Source organism: Cheilinus undulatus, linkage group 9 (genome assembly GCF_018320785.1).
Source record: "Cheilinus undulatus linkage group 9, ASM1832078v1, whole genome shotgun sequence".
Taxonomy (NCBI): domain Eukaryota; kingdom Metazoa; phylum Chordata; class Actinopteri; order Labriformes; family Labridae; genus Cheilinus; species Cheilinus undulatus.
Window position 1 is genome coordinate 35,743,520 of NC_054873.1, and position 20,557 is coordinate 35,764,076.

General features: G+C 38.9%; 1 protein-coding gene across 2 annotated transcripts in view; it reads left to right on the forward strand.

Moving 5' to 3' along the window:
- The window catches only part of vps9d1 (VPS9 domain containing 1), a 38,085-nt gene extending 17,528 nt beyond the window's left edge, over nt 1-20,557 (forward strand). For both annotated transcript variants that reach the window (XM_041795707.1, XM_041795708.1), the window contains 5 exons: nt 3,139-3,344; nt 3,862-3,946; nt 11,281-11,385; nt 14,635-14,751; nt 18,179-20,557. In XM_041795707.1, the coding sequence (XP_041651641.1) occupies nt 3,139-3,344; nt 3,862-3,946; nt 11,281-11,385; nt 14,635-14,746 (508 nt within the window). In that variant the 3' untranslated portion in view covers nt 14,747-14,751; nt 18,179-20,557. The remainder of the gene's footprint in view (nt 1-3,138; nt 3,345-3,861; nt 3,947-11,280; nt 11,386-14,634; nt 14,752-18,178) is intronic.

Consider the following 20,557-nt stretch of genomic DNA (forward strand, 5'->3'; position numbering starts at 1 on the left):
ATTGAATAGGATGATCTCTGATCATCCCTGATAAAAAGCAAAAACCTCTTTATACGTCTTGGAAAGTCCTTGCAATGCAATTTCTCAATATTGTCATGTTATTTGTATTAATTTATTTAAGACAATAGCTTGGTTTCAGGGAGTGCTTAGGCAAATACAGCATACGTCAATAAGAGATCAACTTGAGTCTTTTAGATGGTTTTACAGTGTCACAGCTGACAGCTGCCCTTCTAAAATTAAGATGGTGCCAGTGCCTAATCGATGCCTGAATCCATCCTTTATGAGAAAAAAGAGTGTTAAAGTCAGCAGCTGAATAAAAGCTGTCTCAGTATTGTAAATGATTTAGAAATAAATTGCCAATAGAGCATATAAATGCCAATAGAGCATATACAGTTGCAAGAAAAAGTATGTGAACCCTTTGGGATTTCTTGGATTTCTGCATTAATTGGTCATAAAATGTGTTCTGATCTTCATCTAGGTCACAACAATAGACAAACACAGTCTGCTTAAACTAATACCACACAAAAAATGTTTTCATGTTTTTATTGAACAAACCATGTAAACATTCACAGTGCAGGGTGGAAAAAGTATGTGAACCCTTAGGCTAATGACTTCTCAAAGGGCTAATAAGAGCCAGGAGTCAGCCAACCTGGAGTCCAGTCAATGTGATGAGATTGGATGTGTTGGTCAAAGCTGCCCTGCCCTATAAAAAAAACACACCGGTTTTGAATTTGCTGTTCTCAAGACATATTGCCTGATGTGAACCATGCCTGGCACAAAAGAGCTCTCAGAAGACCTACGATCAAGAATTGTTGACTTACATGAAGCTGGAAAGGGTTACAAAAGTATCCCTAAAAGCCTTGATGTTCATGTGTCCACAGTAAGACAGACTGTCTACAAATGGAGAAAGTTCAGCACTGTTGCTACTCTCCCTAGGTGTGGTTGTCCTGTAAAGATGACTGCAAGAGCACAGGACAGAATGCTCAACGAGGTGAGGAAGAATCCTAGAGTGTCAGCTAAAGACTTACAGAAATCTCTGGCACATGCTAACATTTGTGTTGACAAATCTACAATAAGTAAAACATTAAACAAGAATGGAGTTCATGGGAGGACACCACGTAGGAAGCCATTGCTGTCAAAAAAAAAAAAACATTGCTGCACGTTTGAAGTTTGCAAGAGAGCACCTGGATGTTCCACAGCACTACTGGCAAAATATTCTATGGACAGATGAAACCAAAATTGAGTTGTTTGGAAGGAACACACAACGCTATGTGTGGAGAAAAAAAGGCACAGCACACCAACATCAAAACCTCATCCCAACCGTGAAATATGGTGGAGGGGCCATCATGGTTTGGGGCTGCTTTGCTGCCTCAGGGCCTGGATGGATTGCTGTCAGTGATGGAAAAATGAATTCCCAAGTTTATCAAGACATTTTGCAGGAAAACTTAAGACCATCTGTCCACCAACTGAAGCTCAACAGAGGATGGGTGATGCAACAGGACAACGACCCAAAGCATAGAAGTAAATCAACAGAATGGCTTCAACAGAAGAAAATACATCTTCTGGAGTGGCCCAGTCAGAGTCCTGACCTCAACCCGATTGAGATGCTGCGGCATGACCTCAAGAGAGTGATTCACACCAGACATCCCAAGAATATTGCTGGACTGAAACAGTTTTGTAAAGAAGAATGGTCCAAAATTCCTCCTGACTGTTGTGCAGGTCTGATCTGCAACTACAGGAAACGTTTGGTTGAGGTTATTGCTGCCAAAGGAGGGTCAACCAGTCATTAGCCTAGGGGTTCACATACTTTTTCCACCCTGCACTGTGAATGTTTACATGGTTTGTTCAATAAAAACATGAAAACATATCATATTTGTGCGGTATTAGTTTAAGCAGACTGTGTTTGTCTATCGTTGTAAATTAGATGAAAATCGGAACACATTTTATGACCAATTTATGCAGAAATCCAAGAAATCTCAAAGGGTTCACATACTTTTTCTTGCAACTGTAAGTTAAGGAAACGGGTGTAACTTCTTCACATAACAGCTTCCATGCCTTTCCTTTGGACTAGTGTTGGATTGTGTTTGGGTGGTGTGGTATGGAAATGAAAAACCAAAATCTGCCTTGTGTTTCAGTAGAGTAGGTATTGAATGTGTTGATACCGGTACTATGTCATTACTGGATTTTGACACTAATCCCTGCTTCAGCTCATGTTGTGCTTCTATTTGATCTGGAATGATTCTGTTACCATGACCACTGGGATTTCTGGCAAGCATTGGGCTTTTTGACCCAGGTTTTAGTGAATATTTATTTTTACATCTAAACATCCCTTAGAATTGTAAATTCAGATTTACAGTTAAAGTTCACTTTAGCCCAGGTCTACTGGTAGAATGAGGGAGGAAAAAATTAACAGGAGAGCTCAGTGTTTTAAAAACAATGACAAACATTTCCAAGTCGTATTGAGGATATTTTAGTCTTCTCTGAACACAGTTCCTTACCCAAAAGTTGTCGCTCAGTCTCTTATTTCTCCTAGCATCCGCATTAGCATGAATTTTTTTTTTTACAAATTATTCCCCAAAAATGCAGACTTTTATAAATGGCTAATGCAATGAAAATTACAATGTGATGTTTTTGGGCTCTTGGAACTTCACAGGCTTCAGAAATAACATAAATGGTTCTGCCAGTTAATTCCCCCTAAATACAGTTTTGACAAAAATGAAAATGAGTTATGTTGGCAAAATGTTTTTCTTTTTCTTGCTGTACATGCCTGTAAACTTGTGAATATCTGCAGTGAATCTTTAAATGTGGCTTACTGGTGATGTTGTGTGTTGGGGCCAGTTTTTAAGCCTGTTGAAAAAGTCTGGTCTTTCATTCACCTTACATCTCATCCTTAGAGGATGCTAAACTGTTCAGACCAGTGCTCAAGCCCTTCAAAATCAAAATATCCACCAAAATTGCATTAATGTCCTGAGTCAAGCTGCTATCCTGTAAAACAAAATTCATTTTTAATGTGCGACTCATCTTCCCTTTCCTTCAAAACGTCTGGTAGCGAGCCTCATTCAGGAACATCAATTTTTAAAAATGTTTACGTTCTTCTGCCCAAGTATTCTGTCTGGTAACCTTTGTCTTCTTTCTCAGGAGGGTCCACAGAGAGAGAGAGCAGGCTTTTGAGATGAGCATGAAACTTTTCAGAGATGCATCACCTGGAGATGTTGGTGTTCCATTGAAACTGTTCCCCAAAGACCCTGGCACACTACAAGGATCCTACCCCTATGAGTCTGCTGTTCAGGAGCTAAAGCTTCTCGTAAAAGACTGCTGTCCACAAAGAAAGTTAGAATGTATTGGTGAGTCAAACTATTTTTACTCTTCAGGTTAGACACTGGACCTAAAAAGACTTCAAAAGCTTGATTTAGTCAAACTTGTTTTATTTTCCTTTATAAACAAAGAAAAATGTAAAGCAGACGGAGCTATTTAAAACAGGACAGACCCTACCAGTAGGAAGCAGAAATTAACTTTTGTAACTACGCAACAGTAAATGCTGTTTAAAAGTCCTCTGAAACAGAGGTTGGGGGTGTTTCAATTAAAAGCGGTTCAGTGTCGTCCCTAAGATCTGCCATTATAGAGATGCTCTCATTAAGTCATATGATCTTCAATTTTGGCCCTTCTAGGGTTAATCTGATCCTGTTTTAGTGCTTCTGACACATCAAATTCAAGAAGTTAATCTTTACTTTCTGCCTAATTTATCCCACCAGAATATTAACATTATTCCCTTCACCAGGTGATGGTTTTATGTTGTTGTTGATGGGTTAATTGATTAGTTGATTAGACATTTATGTTTTTATTGACTTTGCTTTCTTATAGTAAGAACACTACGGCTGATTTGTGCCTGTGCTGAGGATTACAGGAGTATGAATGAGGGGGACTTGACACCCAGAACTGCTGCCATGTGAGTAAATCATTGACTGAAACCAGTGGAAACTATTGTAATGATGGTTATGATTCTGCAGACTGAAACCCAAATCTTGATTTATATTGAGATATTTGTTAGAAATACTAAGAGGTTTAGGAGAACCATTTTTAGTGTCAGACAACCATTTCTACTGTTTATTACAATGAAGTTTAAGAAACACTGCCTATTTAAGAGTGTTATGGTGACAGAGGCCTCAAGAAACCATAGAGTTTGTTAGTTAGTTTTAAAAGTCAGAAACCCAACATACACTTGAGGTGTCTGTCACAAATATGTCCAACATTTTTTTTTTTTTTTTTTAACTTTGCAAAACTGATGGATTGGCCACATTTCGTGTCTGTCATCAGGTGGATCCATCTTGAAAAGCTTTAAGCTGATGCACTTAATCACAGTCAGAATGAACAGATTTGTGATTTTTTTAGGAAAAACAAGGCGGTAGCTTCAGTGTGGTTTAGCTGTATTGCAAACAATAGTGACTGGTGAAGAGCCTGGCGTGGATGCAGCAATTGTGTCAGTTTTGTCAGAACTGGACAGCCTCTCCTTATTAAAAGAACACAGAGCCACTATAAAAGCTTTTCCTGTGTAGAAAAGATGTTTATGCTCCTTTCTCTACCAGGTTTGGCAAGAGTTTTATTTACCGATTGGCTCCACTGAGAGTGAACAACACTGACTAGGTTACCTGTCAAGCTTGTGTAATGAAGCCTCTTTCCTTGGGGCGCCACACTCTACAGGCCAGCCAGAGCAACAAACATATTGAGTAGTAGAAGAACATTTGTGGAGTCACCTGTTTTTTTGTTCTTGTTTGTTTATTTCTGTGTTTGAAAAGTTCAACCCTCCCAATCACATTTATGGGCTGTTTCCTAGCCTGATGTAAACTAGACCCCATGCCATAGGCAAGTCAAACAGTCTATCTGATGTGTAAGGTGTAAAATAGTGAATAAAGATGTTAGAAGTTAATTTTTGAAGTGTTTCTGCAACCCTGTATAGCAGAAGTTGTAGTTGGTTGACAGAATCTTGCTAACTTTCGCTGTGTTAGTACAGCCTTCTGTGTCCTTAGTAAGTTAAGTCCATGTTCCTATGCTGAATATCACCACTCGTTACAGCTGTTATATGTGAGAATAACCTGACACAGCTTATGGACAACTCTGTTACCCTTGTCTGGATCAAAATAGTGCTAAACTACTAAAAGAACAACTACAGTGGCTACTAGTGGCAGATGGCTGCAGTACAGTCTAGAAGGAAGCTGACTCATAAGTCTGGAATCTGACTTGAACTGTTTATCTGGCTAATCAAAATCATCATTTTGGAATAATCAAATTATATCAATGTCACTGTATTGCCAACTTATTTGTGCAATTTACACAGTGTTGGTTTTGCAAGCTCAGAGCATGCAGATGGAAGTCAAAGTCCTTTGGTCTTTTGTCCGTCTGCTCTTACTATACTCTTGTTAGACCTGGACATTGACAGATGGTGCAGACTGGACTCCTTTGTGACAAATTACTTTTGGTGCATCTTTGGCTATCGTTGGCAAGACCGTGTTTCTAATTCTAATGTGCTCAGAAGAGCAAGGTTTCTAAGGGTCAGCTGCTTGACACAGGATCAACAGCTACTCTTTAATGGGCTCCTGGTGGCCTTTCCCGTGTCTGATCCAGCTCACCGCGTACTGGGTGCTCAGGGCCTAGTGGGCTGGTCCAGACCCCGGGGGTGACCGTGTTCATCATGGAGGGGGCAGCTGGGAGGATTACTGGAAAGATGGGGAATGGGCCTGGTGCAGGCCTGGATGATGGCTATCAGGAGGCCAGAGCAGTACAGGACCAAGGTTAATGTGGCCCAGTGCCGAACTGGCACATCCTCCCATACCCTGACCGCGATCTTTGCCTGCAATTTTTGATAGCTTCATTACTCACCTATACAATAGTCTTGTTAATGTTTTTTTTTTTTTTTAATTTTCACACTTTTTGTTACTATAGAGTATTAAAATAACAGACATATCATTTTAGAAAATGTGTTACTGAAAAGTGTCAAAGTGTCAAACATTACAAAATACCCTTAAAAAAGCAGTTTCGGGCTAAAAATCTTTTTCCCTCCTAAGTTTTATAGTTAAACAAGAAAAGCACTGTGAGAGCACAGACCTCCGCCATTAGCCCTATCTCCCAATAGTAACGAATCCTTTAAAAAAATTCCTGGATCCAGACGGTGATCCGGATCACTCCCAAAATCTATTCAGTTCTTCCTTGTGCCGTTTCTGACATTTCCTGAAAATTTCATTAAAATCTGTCCATAACCTTTTGAGTTATGTTGCTAACAAACAAACAAACAAACTAACAAATCAACTAACTAACTAACAAACCCTGCCGATCACATAACATCCTTGGCAGAGGTAATAATTTCCTCATACCCTGAGCATGACAGGAGTTTACTTCCACTATTGTAAATGTTCGGCCTTGCTGCTACACTTTTTTCCCCTTTACTGTGGACACTTTAATCCTTAGCTCAAAACAGTGCTTTGCAGAGTGCAGTGAGTGTTATCCAGCGTGTTTTTTCATATGAAAGCAAGAAACGAACTATTGCTGTTGCATCTTTTTGTTCCTTTTTCCAATGAGTGTGAAAGGCAGCTTATCTATGCATATTAGTTAGAAGTGTCTGAAGTTTACTACTGTTAAGGATGTTAATTTTATGCGTAGAGATCATTTTTGCCTAGCTGTAATTACACTTCAAAATAAGAGACCTCCCTACACTGATTTCGTGCTTTTGATGGAGGGTGAAAGACTGTCCTAACGTCCAGTGGAAAAGCCCAAACATCATCTAAGGACTCTGTGCTGTGGTAACTATCCTGTCAGTTCTCATCATTGCTCAGATATGAGTGGCTCAGCAGGGGCTCTCCTAGGTCTATTGCCCCCTGTTGAGCGCCTCTTCCTGGCTGGGCTTGAAAGTGGGTCGTCGTGTCTGGATTTGGAACAGACCCAGGGTCCAACAAGGGGCTTCGGGGAGAAAAAAGAGACTGAGGTTTGTGGAATCCGTGATGATGCTCAGAGAGCCAGACAAAAGCTCAGTGGGTTGTTGTAGCACCCTTAATTGAGAACATAAAGTGCACTGTGCACCCAATTTAAATTGTTCTGTGTTGACTAAGTTTGACTGAAGCCCTGACAAATCCGAAGATTGGTGCTGAGGAAGCTGTTTATTTTTTTGTTGCGGCTTAGAATTATCCTCTGAACCACATCCAAGAGAGAACGCAATGATGCGCTTCTAATCAAACTTGTCACTCCCAAGTTTAACTCTCATGTGTAAGTTAATGGACTGAAAATATTTTGCATCAATATTGTATAAGCAGAGACTGAGACTTTGTCAACAACAGTAAACAAAGTAAGAGCCAATAATTTTCCCATTAGTGGGTGGGGAGCTCAGACCTGGAATAAGGGAACATTTACTGAGTTGTTCAGGGAACCAGTCTTCTGTTAGAGCTTTTTACTGAGCTTAGTACAGTCAACATTGAGACCACATGGATTTTTCACATCATTTAAGATTTTTGTGTGTTTTCCACATAAATGAAGCTATTAAAATTAAATCTTAAGTATGGCATGCAGAGGAACCCTCAAGCATCTAGTGTGAGGACGATTAAACAGCAAAAAACATCATGTCCTTTTCTCCTCAGTGGTTTGATTTCTGTCTGCTCTCATCCGTTTTTTTTTTGTTTATTAGATCCACACTTTCTTTTTTTTTTTACGTAATGCCTGAGACTGTCTCCTGCTCCATATCTGTCTCTTTGTATTTTTGTGTCTAAAGTGAGAGATGTTGAAGAAAAAAGTTGACCAGCCAACACACACCTTGAAGATCTCAATTAAAAAAGCTGTGGTGTTGATAAGTACTTTGTGGCTTTTGCGTACTTTAAAATAAACAGCTTGTTAAGAAAAGGCAGCTTAAAGAAATGAAAACTAAATCTTGCTGTGTGGATTTTGTTTTGTTACCTGGAAGCAGGAGCCAGACATGACTAAGCCACAGAACTTGTTTATATCTCAGAAACCAGGAATACAATCACATCTGACATCTCCGTATATAATCTGTTATCATGTTTTCTGTTAGGCCTGGGTAAAAAAAGGTCTGAATCAAAACCAGCATTTCAGAACAAATATTTTTCAAAGACAAACCCTGGCACTTCTTGCCACTCGTAAATCAGTTTTGTTTGAACAATGTCACAATAGCCTGTGGCATTGAAGTTGTTTTTTCCTCTGAATTTGATTGAAAGTTCCTTGGAAAGAGTTTATGTGGACTTCTATTTTTTTCCCCTCCCTACAAACTGTGTGTTGACATTTTTCTGTATTGATTGTTGCTCTGCACAGTTCCATGTGTGACTGCTTTTCTATTATATCCAAATACAGGTTGCCTTTCTTGCATGTGTCTGTGTCTCACAAAAAGTGTTTTTCATTAAGGCTTGACTGAGATTAATCACCATTAATTGAGTCTGCACACAATCTACATGCAAAGGAGAGGACTTTTTTCATTACAGCAGATCAGCTGTCATGCAATCCTGAGACTATTGGCTATTGTCTAAGGGGGATTAAGATTTCATTAATCTCTTTAGAAATCTGCATTTTAGTGCAGCCAAAAGCCCTAAAAAACAGATGTAGTCTTTTACTCCAACCTAGCCTAGTCTCTCATATTGGACTTTAGACAATAAAAGAGTGAATGAAACTGGAAATCTCAGCTTTGAAATCTATTGCTTTTTATCAGAAAAACTGCTGGATACACCAGAAGTCCCCCAAAATTGGTTGTTGCCCCCAGAAGCTTTAACATCATCACATAAAAGCCAGAAGGTGTATTGCATATGAAGTCAGATATCATATGAAACGGGACAAAAAAGCCAAAGCATCTATGTTTTCAGTCAGTGTTACCTTATCACAGATAAATCAGTATCAGCACATGTTCCCTGGTGATGCTGATTTGAGAGTGCATTGATGAACTAATACTGCTGGAAACAGTTTGGCCATTAGAGTGGGCTCTGATTCCAAACTTTTCAACAATCATAGCACTGTGTACAGCACATGCAGCAAAGCATTACAGACAATCTAATCTCGATTTACAGATTCTACGGAGAATGTAGGGTCTGTACAGGGTCTGGATTTTCAGCATGGGAAGTTACCTTTTTCCTGTCTGTATTAATTGATCATGTATCAGCAAGCTTTAGTGTCTGCAGGAAAAACAGTCTATGTGGAAGGTAAAAAGCAAGCAGACTGTTAGCCACGCTTTGACATGCCTTCTCTCAATTTATTTATCTCTATTATATAACAGTATGCATAAAGTTGAGCAGAATTTGGGATACAAATCAAACATTGAGCCACAAATCTATTTTACATTGTGTTTCTAGAGGCAGTTAGCATTTAGATTCCCTGACTACCTGAGATGCATCAAAGGATATGCCTGCAGAGCTCATAGACAGCATTGTTTCAAGACAAAGATCTGGAGAAGGCTACAAAAAACCTTTGCTGCACCGAAGATTCCGAAGGCTTTGTGGCAGAGTGGCCAGATGGAAGCCTTTTGGCTTGCAAACTCCAAGTTGGCTTTCACATGTTTTGCACTGAGGAGAGGGGTCTGTCTAGCCACTGCTATACAGTGCAGATTGGTGAATGGCTTCCTTCATAGTTATCCTTCAAGAACTTTGCCTGAGCCCTAGAGATCCTGTGTGGAAATGGAACATCAGGTTCTTGGTCACCTCTCTTACTTTGGTCCTTCTCCCCCCATTGCTCAGTTTGACAGGCAAAAAGCTTTTGGAAGAGTCCTGGTTGTGCCAAACTTTATCCTTTTGAGATCTATGGAGGCCACTGTTCTCTTGGGAACCTTCACGGCAGTAAAATTTTTGTATTCTTTCCCAATCCTGTCCCTGAGCTCTGAAGGCATTTTCCCTGAAGTATCCCAGCATGAAGCTTGTGTGTCATTTACCATATACCGTTGAACTGAAACTCACAGAAATGTTTTCCAGGGTGTTATGGACTATTAACATTTCAGACATAATTGCCTCACAGAAAAGGAAACCTTGGTTAGAAGTTGTTTAACAATAACTGTTGCCTTCATTGGAATTTTTTTAGAAATTGTCACCTGTCTCGAGAGATGTTTTTGTCAATCAGATTATAGTAGATGATTGCTGATGGATTCTGAAATTACAGCTCAGCAGATGTTGATCTATGCTGAATTGTTTGACAGTGTTTAATTATGTTAATTCATTTTTCTTAATTGATTTAAGAATCCAGCCCTCAGATAACCCTTAATGTCCACAATCTGCTACAGGCTGGCTCACCAGCTTTCAGAAGACTTGAATGCACTTGATATTTTGGCAGGATATTTAGCTCACTTCATTGCTTTTTTCTATATTCCATCTCTCCACTGACGCTTTGCCCCACACGGCTACTAATTTACAATCTCACACAACCAAACACCCTTTATTGTATTCATAGCCCTCCTTTAATCACTGAAAAGCATTTCTATTTTCGTCAGTTCTTTGTCCTTGACCAACTGGGTGCTCATTTGTTCTCTCGTGTGCTTTTGTCCACATCCCTTTCTTTTCTCTTCTCTATTGTGCTGCTAAATTGGTCACCTCTCGTCCCCTGTATTCTGTTATCAAGAATTAAATTCCCCTGTCCATGTCTGCCATTTTTCCCTTGTTTTACTTTCCACTTAAGTGAAAACATCACACAACCAATAATGGATAAAACTTTTCTCCCTTCAATCCACATTTCTGCATGTTGGAAGAGTGCATTGTATTCTTGGAATGCAGAGACACCAGTTTTTCATGTGAGAGGATTGATGTGTGTGTTTACAGTAGTGAACACAAGAGATTATAATTCAGACTTGTGATTGTGCATGTGAGGTCCAGCTCTCAGTGGTTACACGAGCCTGTCCAAATCTTCCACAACCTGCAAGAGCAGGATATCCAGTTGCATGAAGCTGGGTCAGTCGAGGGCCAGAGAACCTACCTTCTCACGCAAACTAGCAAGCCTGCAGTTAGCCTGCGTGTGAGTCCTGATAAACAAATGGTCACTGTCTGCACACAGGGAGAATGCTATCAGGCTGTCATCATCTCCCAGGCTGCAATTTGTCCTCCCAACAGATCTCATGGAGAGGGAAAAAAAAGCTTTATCATTTCCCTCCCTGAACATTTATCCCATTAAGAGCTACATTTCATTTAGTTTCCATTCAGTTCCCTGGAGTGCACATGCCATCACTCTCTGTATATGTCACTTTATTTTCCCTTCTTCTTTATTTATTTACTTCTGTTTTCCTCTTTTACTGAATCCGCCTTCTCCCCCCCTCTTGTCCAACAGTGGAGCTGATGACCTGTTGCCAATCCTGTCTTTCGTGGCTCTGCGGTGTCAGTGTCCTCAGCTGGTGGCTGAATGTGCTGCTCTGGAGGAGTTCATTCATGAAGGGTGAGTCACCATGATGGAAAAAGATGCTCAATAATCATCTCCCTTGTTCATTCAAAACATAAAAAAAAAAAAAAAAAAAAAAAAGTCTGAAGTTAGTTTTGAATGAATGTCTTTCTGCACGCTCACCTCCCCAAACATGGAGACGTTAGTGAAAGGTCTTCTAGTCAGAGCTGGCGTGCCTGAAGTAAACCTGGTAGAAATCCCAGCCAGCTTACTCATCACTGCAAATACCGACAAGTGATGACAAGGTTTCTGGCCTTTTCCATTTGCATGTACAAGTTATAAAAAAGACACTAAAATCTCATTCAAGCTTTGACCTTGTAAAAGGGATGATACTATATTTTGACTGACCTATGATGGTGGTGTGTTGCACTGGTAATCACTATCTATATCAAAATATTTATAAATATTTATTCATTGATCCAACTGTATGCCTGTATGGCTCTTTTTTATACCTATTGCTCCATATTAATCTGTTTCTGTATTTTTCTGTTCCTTTATCTCAGTCTTTGTATCAATACAAAAAGTTTTGCTATCTTTCCATCATCTTGTCAATTGAAAAACTCCTCATATTGATATAAACCTATATCACCTCCATTAAACTATATTATTCCAATCCCAGTCTCTCTCTAAACCTAGTATTTTATTTGTATTGTTACTTTTTATTTCTGTCCCTCTCTCTATAGTGACCTATTTATTCAGGTGCATCTAAAAAAACAGAATATCATGCTAAAGGTTTTTTTTTCCTGTGATTTAATTCAAGAAGTGAAACTTCAATATATTCTAGAAACATCTCTTACATAGTGAAGTATTTCAAGCCTTTTCTTAAAATGTTGATCATTACACCTTACAAAAATTGAACACCCATCATCTCAAAATATTAGAATATCTCAAAACCAAAAACGGATTTATAAGACAAAAAAGTTGACTTGGAAAATTATGCTCATTTATGCTCTCAGTAATTGGTTGGAGCTTCTTTTGCGCAAATGACTGCATCAATGTGACATGGCATGGAGTCAATCAGCCTGTGGTACAGCTGGAGTGTTATGAAGCCCAGGTTGCTCTGATAGCAGCCTTCAACTCATCTGTATTGTTGAGTCTGGTGTCTCTCATCTTCATCTTGACATTTCTCCAGAGATTCCCCACGAGGTTCAGGTCAGACCAGTTGGCTGGCCAATCAAGCACAGTAACACCATGGTCAGCACCCCATCCTCTGGTAGTTTTGGCTTCACTATGGGCATAAAGTGCTCTAAAATCTCCTGGTAGATGGCTGACAGTGTCGAGTCTGGACTTGATAAAGCAAAGATGACCAACAGCAGCAGATGACATGGAACCCTAAACCATCACTTACTGTGGAAAAGGAAAATGCTGGACTTAAAGCACCTTTGACTGTGGGCCTCTCAGATCTTCCTCCAGACTCTGGGACCTTGATTTCCAAATGAGTTCAAAATTTATTTTAATTTGAAAGTAACCAAATCATTGAGCAACAGTCCAGTTCTTTTTGTCCTTAGCCCAGAGAAGCTTGTGACATCTGTGGTTCAGGATTGGCTCAACACTAAATTAAGGGGATTGACAGTACCACCCTGAGGTCATCAACTGTGGTGGCCCTAAACATTTGCAGCATTTCCACTTAGCCACTGTCCATGCCAGATAACTGTACCCCCTTTATCGGGCTAAACACTACACTAATACTCTTATAATCTAATAATTACTTGTGTTTAATGTTTCCATTCTTCATGTGTGATGTAAAAGCTTAGCTTAGCTTAGCTTGTTGATGGTTGGCAGAGTGGTGGCAGGACACCAACTGACCAGTGTTACAGTGCTCTCCCTTTGTTGCAAGTTTACAGCTAATCATGCTGTTGTTCCTTCAGTGCTTTGACCAAAAGTGCATAAGAGTGGCTGTGTTTCACTCTGAGTCATTTGCTAGTTTGGTAGACGACCCTTAAACCTTTGCTCAAGTGTTGCTCATTAAGCAATAACGATTTCATGAGGATATAATACTTGTTTACAACTTAAAATACTGATTTCTTAGCAATAATGTATCTCTTCACACACACTAAGGTCTGATACCAGCACATAATAAGAGAAGCAGTGAAGTAGGACAGGTCTGGAAGGCCTGCTGTTCTGGTTTGAGATACTTGGTGTCATTGCGTGTGAGCTTAGACCACATCCATGAGGTCGACTCGTGGCAATAAAATAACTGTGGGCCGTAAAAGCCGACTGGTTAGATTGGCAGTGGCTGAGGAATGTCAGGATATTTGGGATTTGGTTTCTTTTCTCTAAAAGAAATCCCACTGAATGTTTATGTAGTTCAGTGGGATGGAAGGGTTCAAGTGGAGGGTGGAGTGAAACCAAAGGCTGCGACTGAGAGCCAAGACACTTTAAATGATTCGTTGAGTCAGCTGTCGGTCAGTGTATTTGGGATTTTATGTTTGAGTTTGTGATGTCTACAGTTTTAACACAAACCAATCAAGAGTTGTTGCCTTAAAAATAGTAAATAAAGTAGCAGCACTGTTTGTTTGTCTTTTAATATACTTTATTTTACACAAGACCAACAACATTTTTACATTTATAATTTAAAAAATATTTCTGTTGATAAATAATTCTATCTTTTGCCATCTTATGTAATAAAAGATTTCTACATGATTTTTGTCTGTGACATTTCCTACATGAAAAATGTCAGGCTGTCTAAAAATATTGGTCAAAGGCAGTTGCTTTCTAGGTATTACAGTTGGGTTTTGAATGCTTAACTTCCACATAAATATTTTGGTAATTTTACAAGTTGGGACCACGTTTATTCATAATTTTCAGACTCTAGTCAAAGGATAAGCATCTTATCTCTTTTCCCAATCACTCAGTCTTTGTGTTTCTCCGTGCAATGCTGTGTCCTGGACACAGTCGCTCTCGTGTCTTGCTCTCGTTAGTTAAAGGTCAGCCAGAGTTGACTTGTTCTCCAGCCACTCTCAAACCTCCTTCCTCATCACTTTCTCCCCTCACATATCAACCCTCCATCTATCCATCACTCCTCTGTTTCCAACCTTAATGATCATTGTACAATCCAGAAAGAATAGTCAAGGCACATTTTTTAAGCAGGAATGATTGCTCTTTAAGTCACCATTGGAAAATGTTGCTGTGGGCAGTTTAGCTCTTTCAGATTAGAATACCTTCTAATGTGTCCCTATTCAACCTCTTACACTTTCTTTTATGTTAATTTTTTTCACTAATAGATGTCTTATTGTCTTTTTTCAGCTACTTGATAGGAGAAGAAGGTTACTGTCTGACCTCCATGCAGAGTGCCTTGGCCTATGTTGAGTCTTTACACACCGGAGGAGCTCATCTTTCTGCCAACAAACTCACCTGATAGAGGTAAAGTCCAGACTGGATGCTGTATTAGAGATGTTTTGGCTTGTGGGTGAGGAAAGTTAAGATATCTGAATAATAGAGCAAAGATGCAGAACCCAAACAAAAACTAAAGACAAGACAACAAAACAATCAACAGCAAAGGCACACATCAGCATCAACAAAACCCCAACCACAAAAGAAAAAAACAACCAGTATAAATCAACACAACCATCAGAAGAACCTAGACATTGAAAGATATCATAGGAACCTAGATGTCACATGACAACGTAGGAACCAGAACGTCATTAGAGCCCATGTCCAAAGCTTTAAAAGATAATCTTTATTTACATGTGAGGCACATCAGGTTGGTTGTTTCAGTCTCCAGACTCTTACAGGATCAGTCAGAATTCAATGTTTAACTGGACCCTATGTCTCTTATGCCTAATTCAAGTAGGTGATGGTTGTTTATTAGTTTAGTCGGCTTCATTCTGGAGAGTCTGTATTTAAACTTGTTGATGTCATTTTTGATGGCACTGGCTGTTTGTCAGGTTTACTGTGAATTGACTTCTTGGCTTTATATGTGTTTCTTTACATATGTACCAGAGATTGCATGTCAAAGAGTGTTCCTCTGTAATTTGGCTGGAGTTTTGACCCAAGCAGGATTTTGGGTGGAATCCAACTGGATTTCCGTCAGATGTTCAGGCGTGAGACGGGGAGCTGACATGTGCCCTTGTCCTCTGACATCACAGTTGTTGATTCACTGTGAGGTACAATAATGTCCATTGCCTGGATGAACCAAAGCTGGCCGTCCCCCAGCAGCCATCCTATTCAGCAACTCAGTTGACAGCATTAAAGTAAATGAACTGATATTTAATATGAGGGACTCCTGCTGCTAGCTGTTCCGTTGTAGGTGTTGTAAGAGGGCTGAAGTAGGTGCTTCTTCTTATGTGATGAATTACCAAACACGCAAGGGTCACATCATCACTGCAATACTTCTGAACAATTTATTGATGTCAGAGATTTTTGTGTTTTTGTTTTGAACAAGTTTATTGGCTACTTAGGCGAAACACAGACAAACACAGAGAAGAGCACCCTCACCCACATACAGAAATGTGCAATGAAGTTCTGATGGCAATTTACATTTCTTGAAGTTACAAGGAAAGGAAGTTAAGTAATGACATTAGTTTATGCCATATATTGGGTTTTAGGGATCCTCACCCAGGAAATGTTTGTTGCCAACACTTTATTTCTTCTATTGTAGTTTATTTTTATTTTCCAGTTTGTAATTAAAGTAAAGGGACACAATCATTTTAACATCCTCTACTTTATGCATGAATGTAATATTTCACATTCTAGCAAGAATAAAGCTCCATCATTCACACAGCGGTCTGATGATGTCTGAATGGTGAACCTTTAGATTAGAGGAATCGGGTCTATTTTTCAAAGGGTGTTCACTTTTAATTTTTGCACTTTTTTTTGTGAGTTAATCCACCATAAAAAATATGACCTTTTATGACCATCCACTGACATAGAGAACACATTTTAAGGGATAAAGCTGCTTCTATGACCTGTTGAATCCTGACTGTATGATGATGAACTTTAACCTATTTAGTCTCAGTCACTGTCTGTGGCAAGAGCATGTTTCTATTTAATTGTTGTCAATTTATTATCAATTTAAGTCTCATCAAATTATTCAGGATGCTAAAACATTTTAGAAATATGCTGTAATCAAGATGTCAGTGCATTGAATTTTAAGTAATTTGAAATTGAATGTATAACGTGCGCACGTGGAAGAGAGAGAGAGAGATAGAGTGAGAGAGAGGGGTAAGCACCAAAACAGGACTTGAATTGTGAAGCCTGACTGCCTTCTGTGAAACCGTCGGGTCAATCAGAGAAGTTTATGAAATTCCCTGAAGTCTGCAGACACAAACTGAGTGCTGTCTCACAGCCGCGAGTCATGCAGGCAGCGCGTAAACTCTGAGATCTGCGTAGGTTGGCTGGTGCAGGCATAGTGCTATATTTGCCATGAAGCCACGACCAGTGGATGCGTAAAAACGCAGGACGAATGCCTGTAAACATCAATGCATCAACTTCTCTTCTCTTGTGATTTTCACGCCTTGAATCATGCATGTTACAAATCACTCGAATAATTCGAGGAATCATTTCAGCCCTACACAGCATGTATCATTCCACCACCAGGGGGGCTCTCAACCAAAACGGCAGCACAATATGATGAGTACAGACCAGCGCTGCCCATTTTCACTGTTCACTTCTTGTTTTAAATTGAAGACTATTATTAAAACAGCACCGCATAAGATATGTTTTAAAATGTGTGTATAATTTTTTTTTTTTTTGTTCAATAAGTTATGAATTTCTCTGTCTCTGGAAATTTGAGGAAATATCTGATATGCTGTAAGGCCTCAACTAAAAAAATACATGAGATAGGAATGTTCATCTTTCAAATTAATATAGATATTTCAGTGCAGAAATTCCACATATTGCATCTTTAAGACCATCAAAACACTGATAAAGAGACAGAGAGACAAAAGAAGGGTGAGGCAGACAGCCTTGTTTAGAGAGCAGAGGTACAACTAGTCTTAGTCTGAAAAGATTAACAGATAAGTTCTAGTAAATGAATTCTCTCCTAAGGGAAGAGAAAAATATGGTTAACAATATATTTAATGTGCAAAATATCATTTGAGCAGCATTATTTTTTGAATTTGCATAAATGTGTAGATATAAACACACGCTTTGCTAAGCTTCTAGCTGACATAAACCAGGTAAAGGTAACAGTGCACTCCACTGATATACCTTTTAATGTTTGCTCTTCAGAAAGCAGAATCTATAACTTTTAACAAAGATTTCTTGGTCTGGAAATTTCAAACTCTTGAAAGGGATATAGAGGTAAGTTAATGAGCACATTTTGGGTTAGACTTGAAGTATCTGCTTTCTTTTGAAAATTACCCAACACCTCTCCGTTTGTTCACTGTTTGTTTGACCATTGAACTGACCGAACTGACTGGTCCCTCTGAGGAGAGATGTAATGAGATAAAGAGGGCTACATGGAGTGAAGTAGACTGCGACTGATGCCTTACACTGAGGGACAAGCGTGTCCCAGAGCGGCTCGTCTGGTGCCCAAGGTGATGTTACCACACGGCTACTCAGAGTGACGGGCCTTATGACATTACATGTTATGAAATGTGACACCCTCAACTGGCATCGTCCAAAACTTTAAGTGACAGAATGATTCCTCTACAGGCAAATATTTAATATTTGATTAATACGTAATCCTGCAGTGCAGACCCCAATGCCCCACTGTTTGTCAGCCTTTTGATCAAAAAGAAGGATTTAAATTCTTTACAGGAGGTTAAGTTTTAATTTCCTGTTGTAGTTTTTCATGTATGTTTTCAACACAAGTACTGGGAATGATGTAGCATGTTTTCTTTTAAAGGCACGGCTGTCATCAGACCCTCTGGATGCTTCATCCTGCCCTCCCCGCTGCACTACAGAGAAACAACTTAACCTGCAGCTCCCTGAATGCTGCGCAGATGCACGTTATCTCACATGGAAACACTGTATATTTACCAGGACTTCCTTTTGCTCAGTCCCTGACAGAAGAGTAAACCAGTGCCTAAGAATGGTTTGTAACCAGTCAGACCCTACATAGGGTCAGGCTAGGCTTTGATGTGACTTCCTTCAGATGTTTTTTTGAACAGTAAAAAGGTACAATAACTCGCACTGTTATTTTAAAGGGATTACTGTGAGGTTGATACCAGAGGGAACCGTTTGATTGAATGCCATTGATTGAGTGCTCCTCTGCATTTGAAATGAAAGTATATCGTGTTTTTTAATTTCCTACTAATGAGGCACTTTGCGAGCATGTTTTTGTCTGTTTATATGTTTTAAAGACTGGTGGCAGAATCAGTCCAACAACTCAATATTTTATCTAAATGTATGCACTTTGGTTAATGAAGCGTTTAGAGTTGATGCTACACTGGAGGACTGTTTTGACAGAAGACAGTGAATCTATTGGCAGACTTACTTGTCCACTAGGCAGTTCATTTGTCACTCTCTGCCTGTCTTGTAAAAGGAATAACCACTGTGGGCTGTGAGGTCCAGCTTGCAGTGTCTGTTGTCAGTCACTTTGTTTGCATACATGTAACAGCATGTTGAATAAGTAAGGCATACAGAATTCTGCTTGTTTACTGTATGCTGGTGCTTACTGTCTGTCATTATACTGCTGCACTTTGTTGATCCATTTTTAAGTGTGTTTGTGTGATAATTTGCAAGGTAAGCCAGAGAGACTGTGAAGAAAGTGAACAAAAATTGACTGTTTTGATTTTTTCTTTTTGCATTGTTTCCTGATTTACATTTATTTTTGTTGCTTTGTATGTGTGCTTGTTATTTACCTTTTTTATTTGATAAGGTCCAAAATCATCAAACTGTTTAAAGAACTTCAGTAGCTCTTTTTTTCAAACCAACGTTTATTGTTCTGTAGTTTTAACCAAGGCCCCAGTGCTTTCTTGATGTCTGCTGTTTCTCCAAGTTTCCGAAAAGATGACATTTAGAAATTCAGTAATAAGAAAAGTTATGAGAAGCGTGGTTTCAAATGGATCTTCTCATGTTAACTTGACAAGACTGAATAGTCCTCTTGACAAATATTTAAAGGTACACGGTGTAATATTTAGCTTAGTAGCACTGAGCGAAACACACTTGGTAAAAATGTAACATAATATTTATAAGTAGGCCGATCTTAATTACCTGAATATGTAAAATAGTTTTATTATCATTTTGGTCCCTCCTGTGGAACTGTAGAAACTTTTAAGATGCAAAAATCAAATATGACAGAGACCATGGAGGGTTCCCTCCCCATGTAAATAAAAAGGCTTGTTGTAGTTAATAAGAGTAAATTGATTTTTTATCCAGCTGATTAAACACCAATTTAGAGAGGCCTCCTTCTAGATATTATGTCCTAGTTCTATTAAGTTTGCTTTGCTAAATGCTGCAAGGCTAAATATCACACACATATATCACATTTTCCATGAGGCCATTCAGGCTGTACATAAAGGATCTGACATTTGCATTGAATTTCTCCAAATCATGTGACCATTTTCTTAAGCAGCGTTCTTTTAAGTCTTAAGTGTGTCTTTATCTACTTCAGTTATTATTGTCTTAATATGCCTGTCTTTGTTTTAACCTCTGTGTCAAGTTTTTCTGTGTGGTAGCATTAATGGAGCTCAAACCTCTGCATGAATTTTGTGAAATGGCCATTTTTGTAGGCAATGTCATTTTTAGACTTTTTTTTTTTACATAGAAATTCCAAATTCATGACCATCCTGCGATTAAAACTATGATTAGTGAATAATGTATAGGAGAGTTTAGTAGTGTTTAAACAGGGATGCCTCCACTGTCATTTACAGAATGAAAACACAGTTTTAGAGGTCATTTTATTGTATGTGTTTGCTTGAATTTCATATTTAATAGTTATTTTTCAGTGAGCCCAAAAGATGTGAAAAGATGGCATATGAGCTGTTTTGAATTTCTAACTGCTACCTGCATTTAGAGTCATGACTACCAAAACAGATTACTGTATATGTAATTAATAATAATGTGATTATGCTTAGAACAGCAGGGGGCTGTTTGCAAAGTGGATAAAGCCACTGCATTTATGTAAACAATTAATTGTTTGTTGTGTGTTTATTTTGTAAACTGAATGATAATCTTATTCCATTATTATTTTTTACAGTCAAAGGTTGGAAATGTTAGAAGAAGAAGGCTGAATGTGTTTAAGAGACTAGTCCATAAATAAAACAGAGAAATGCTTTAATTA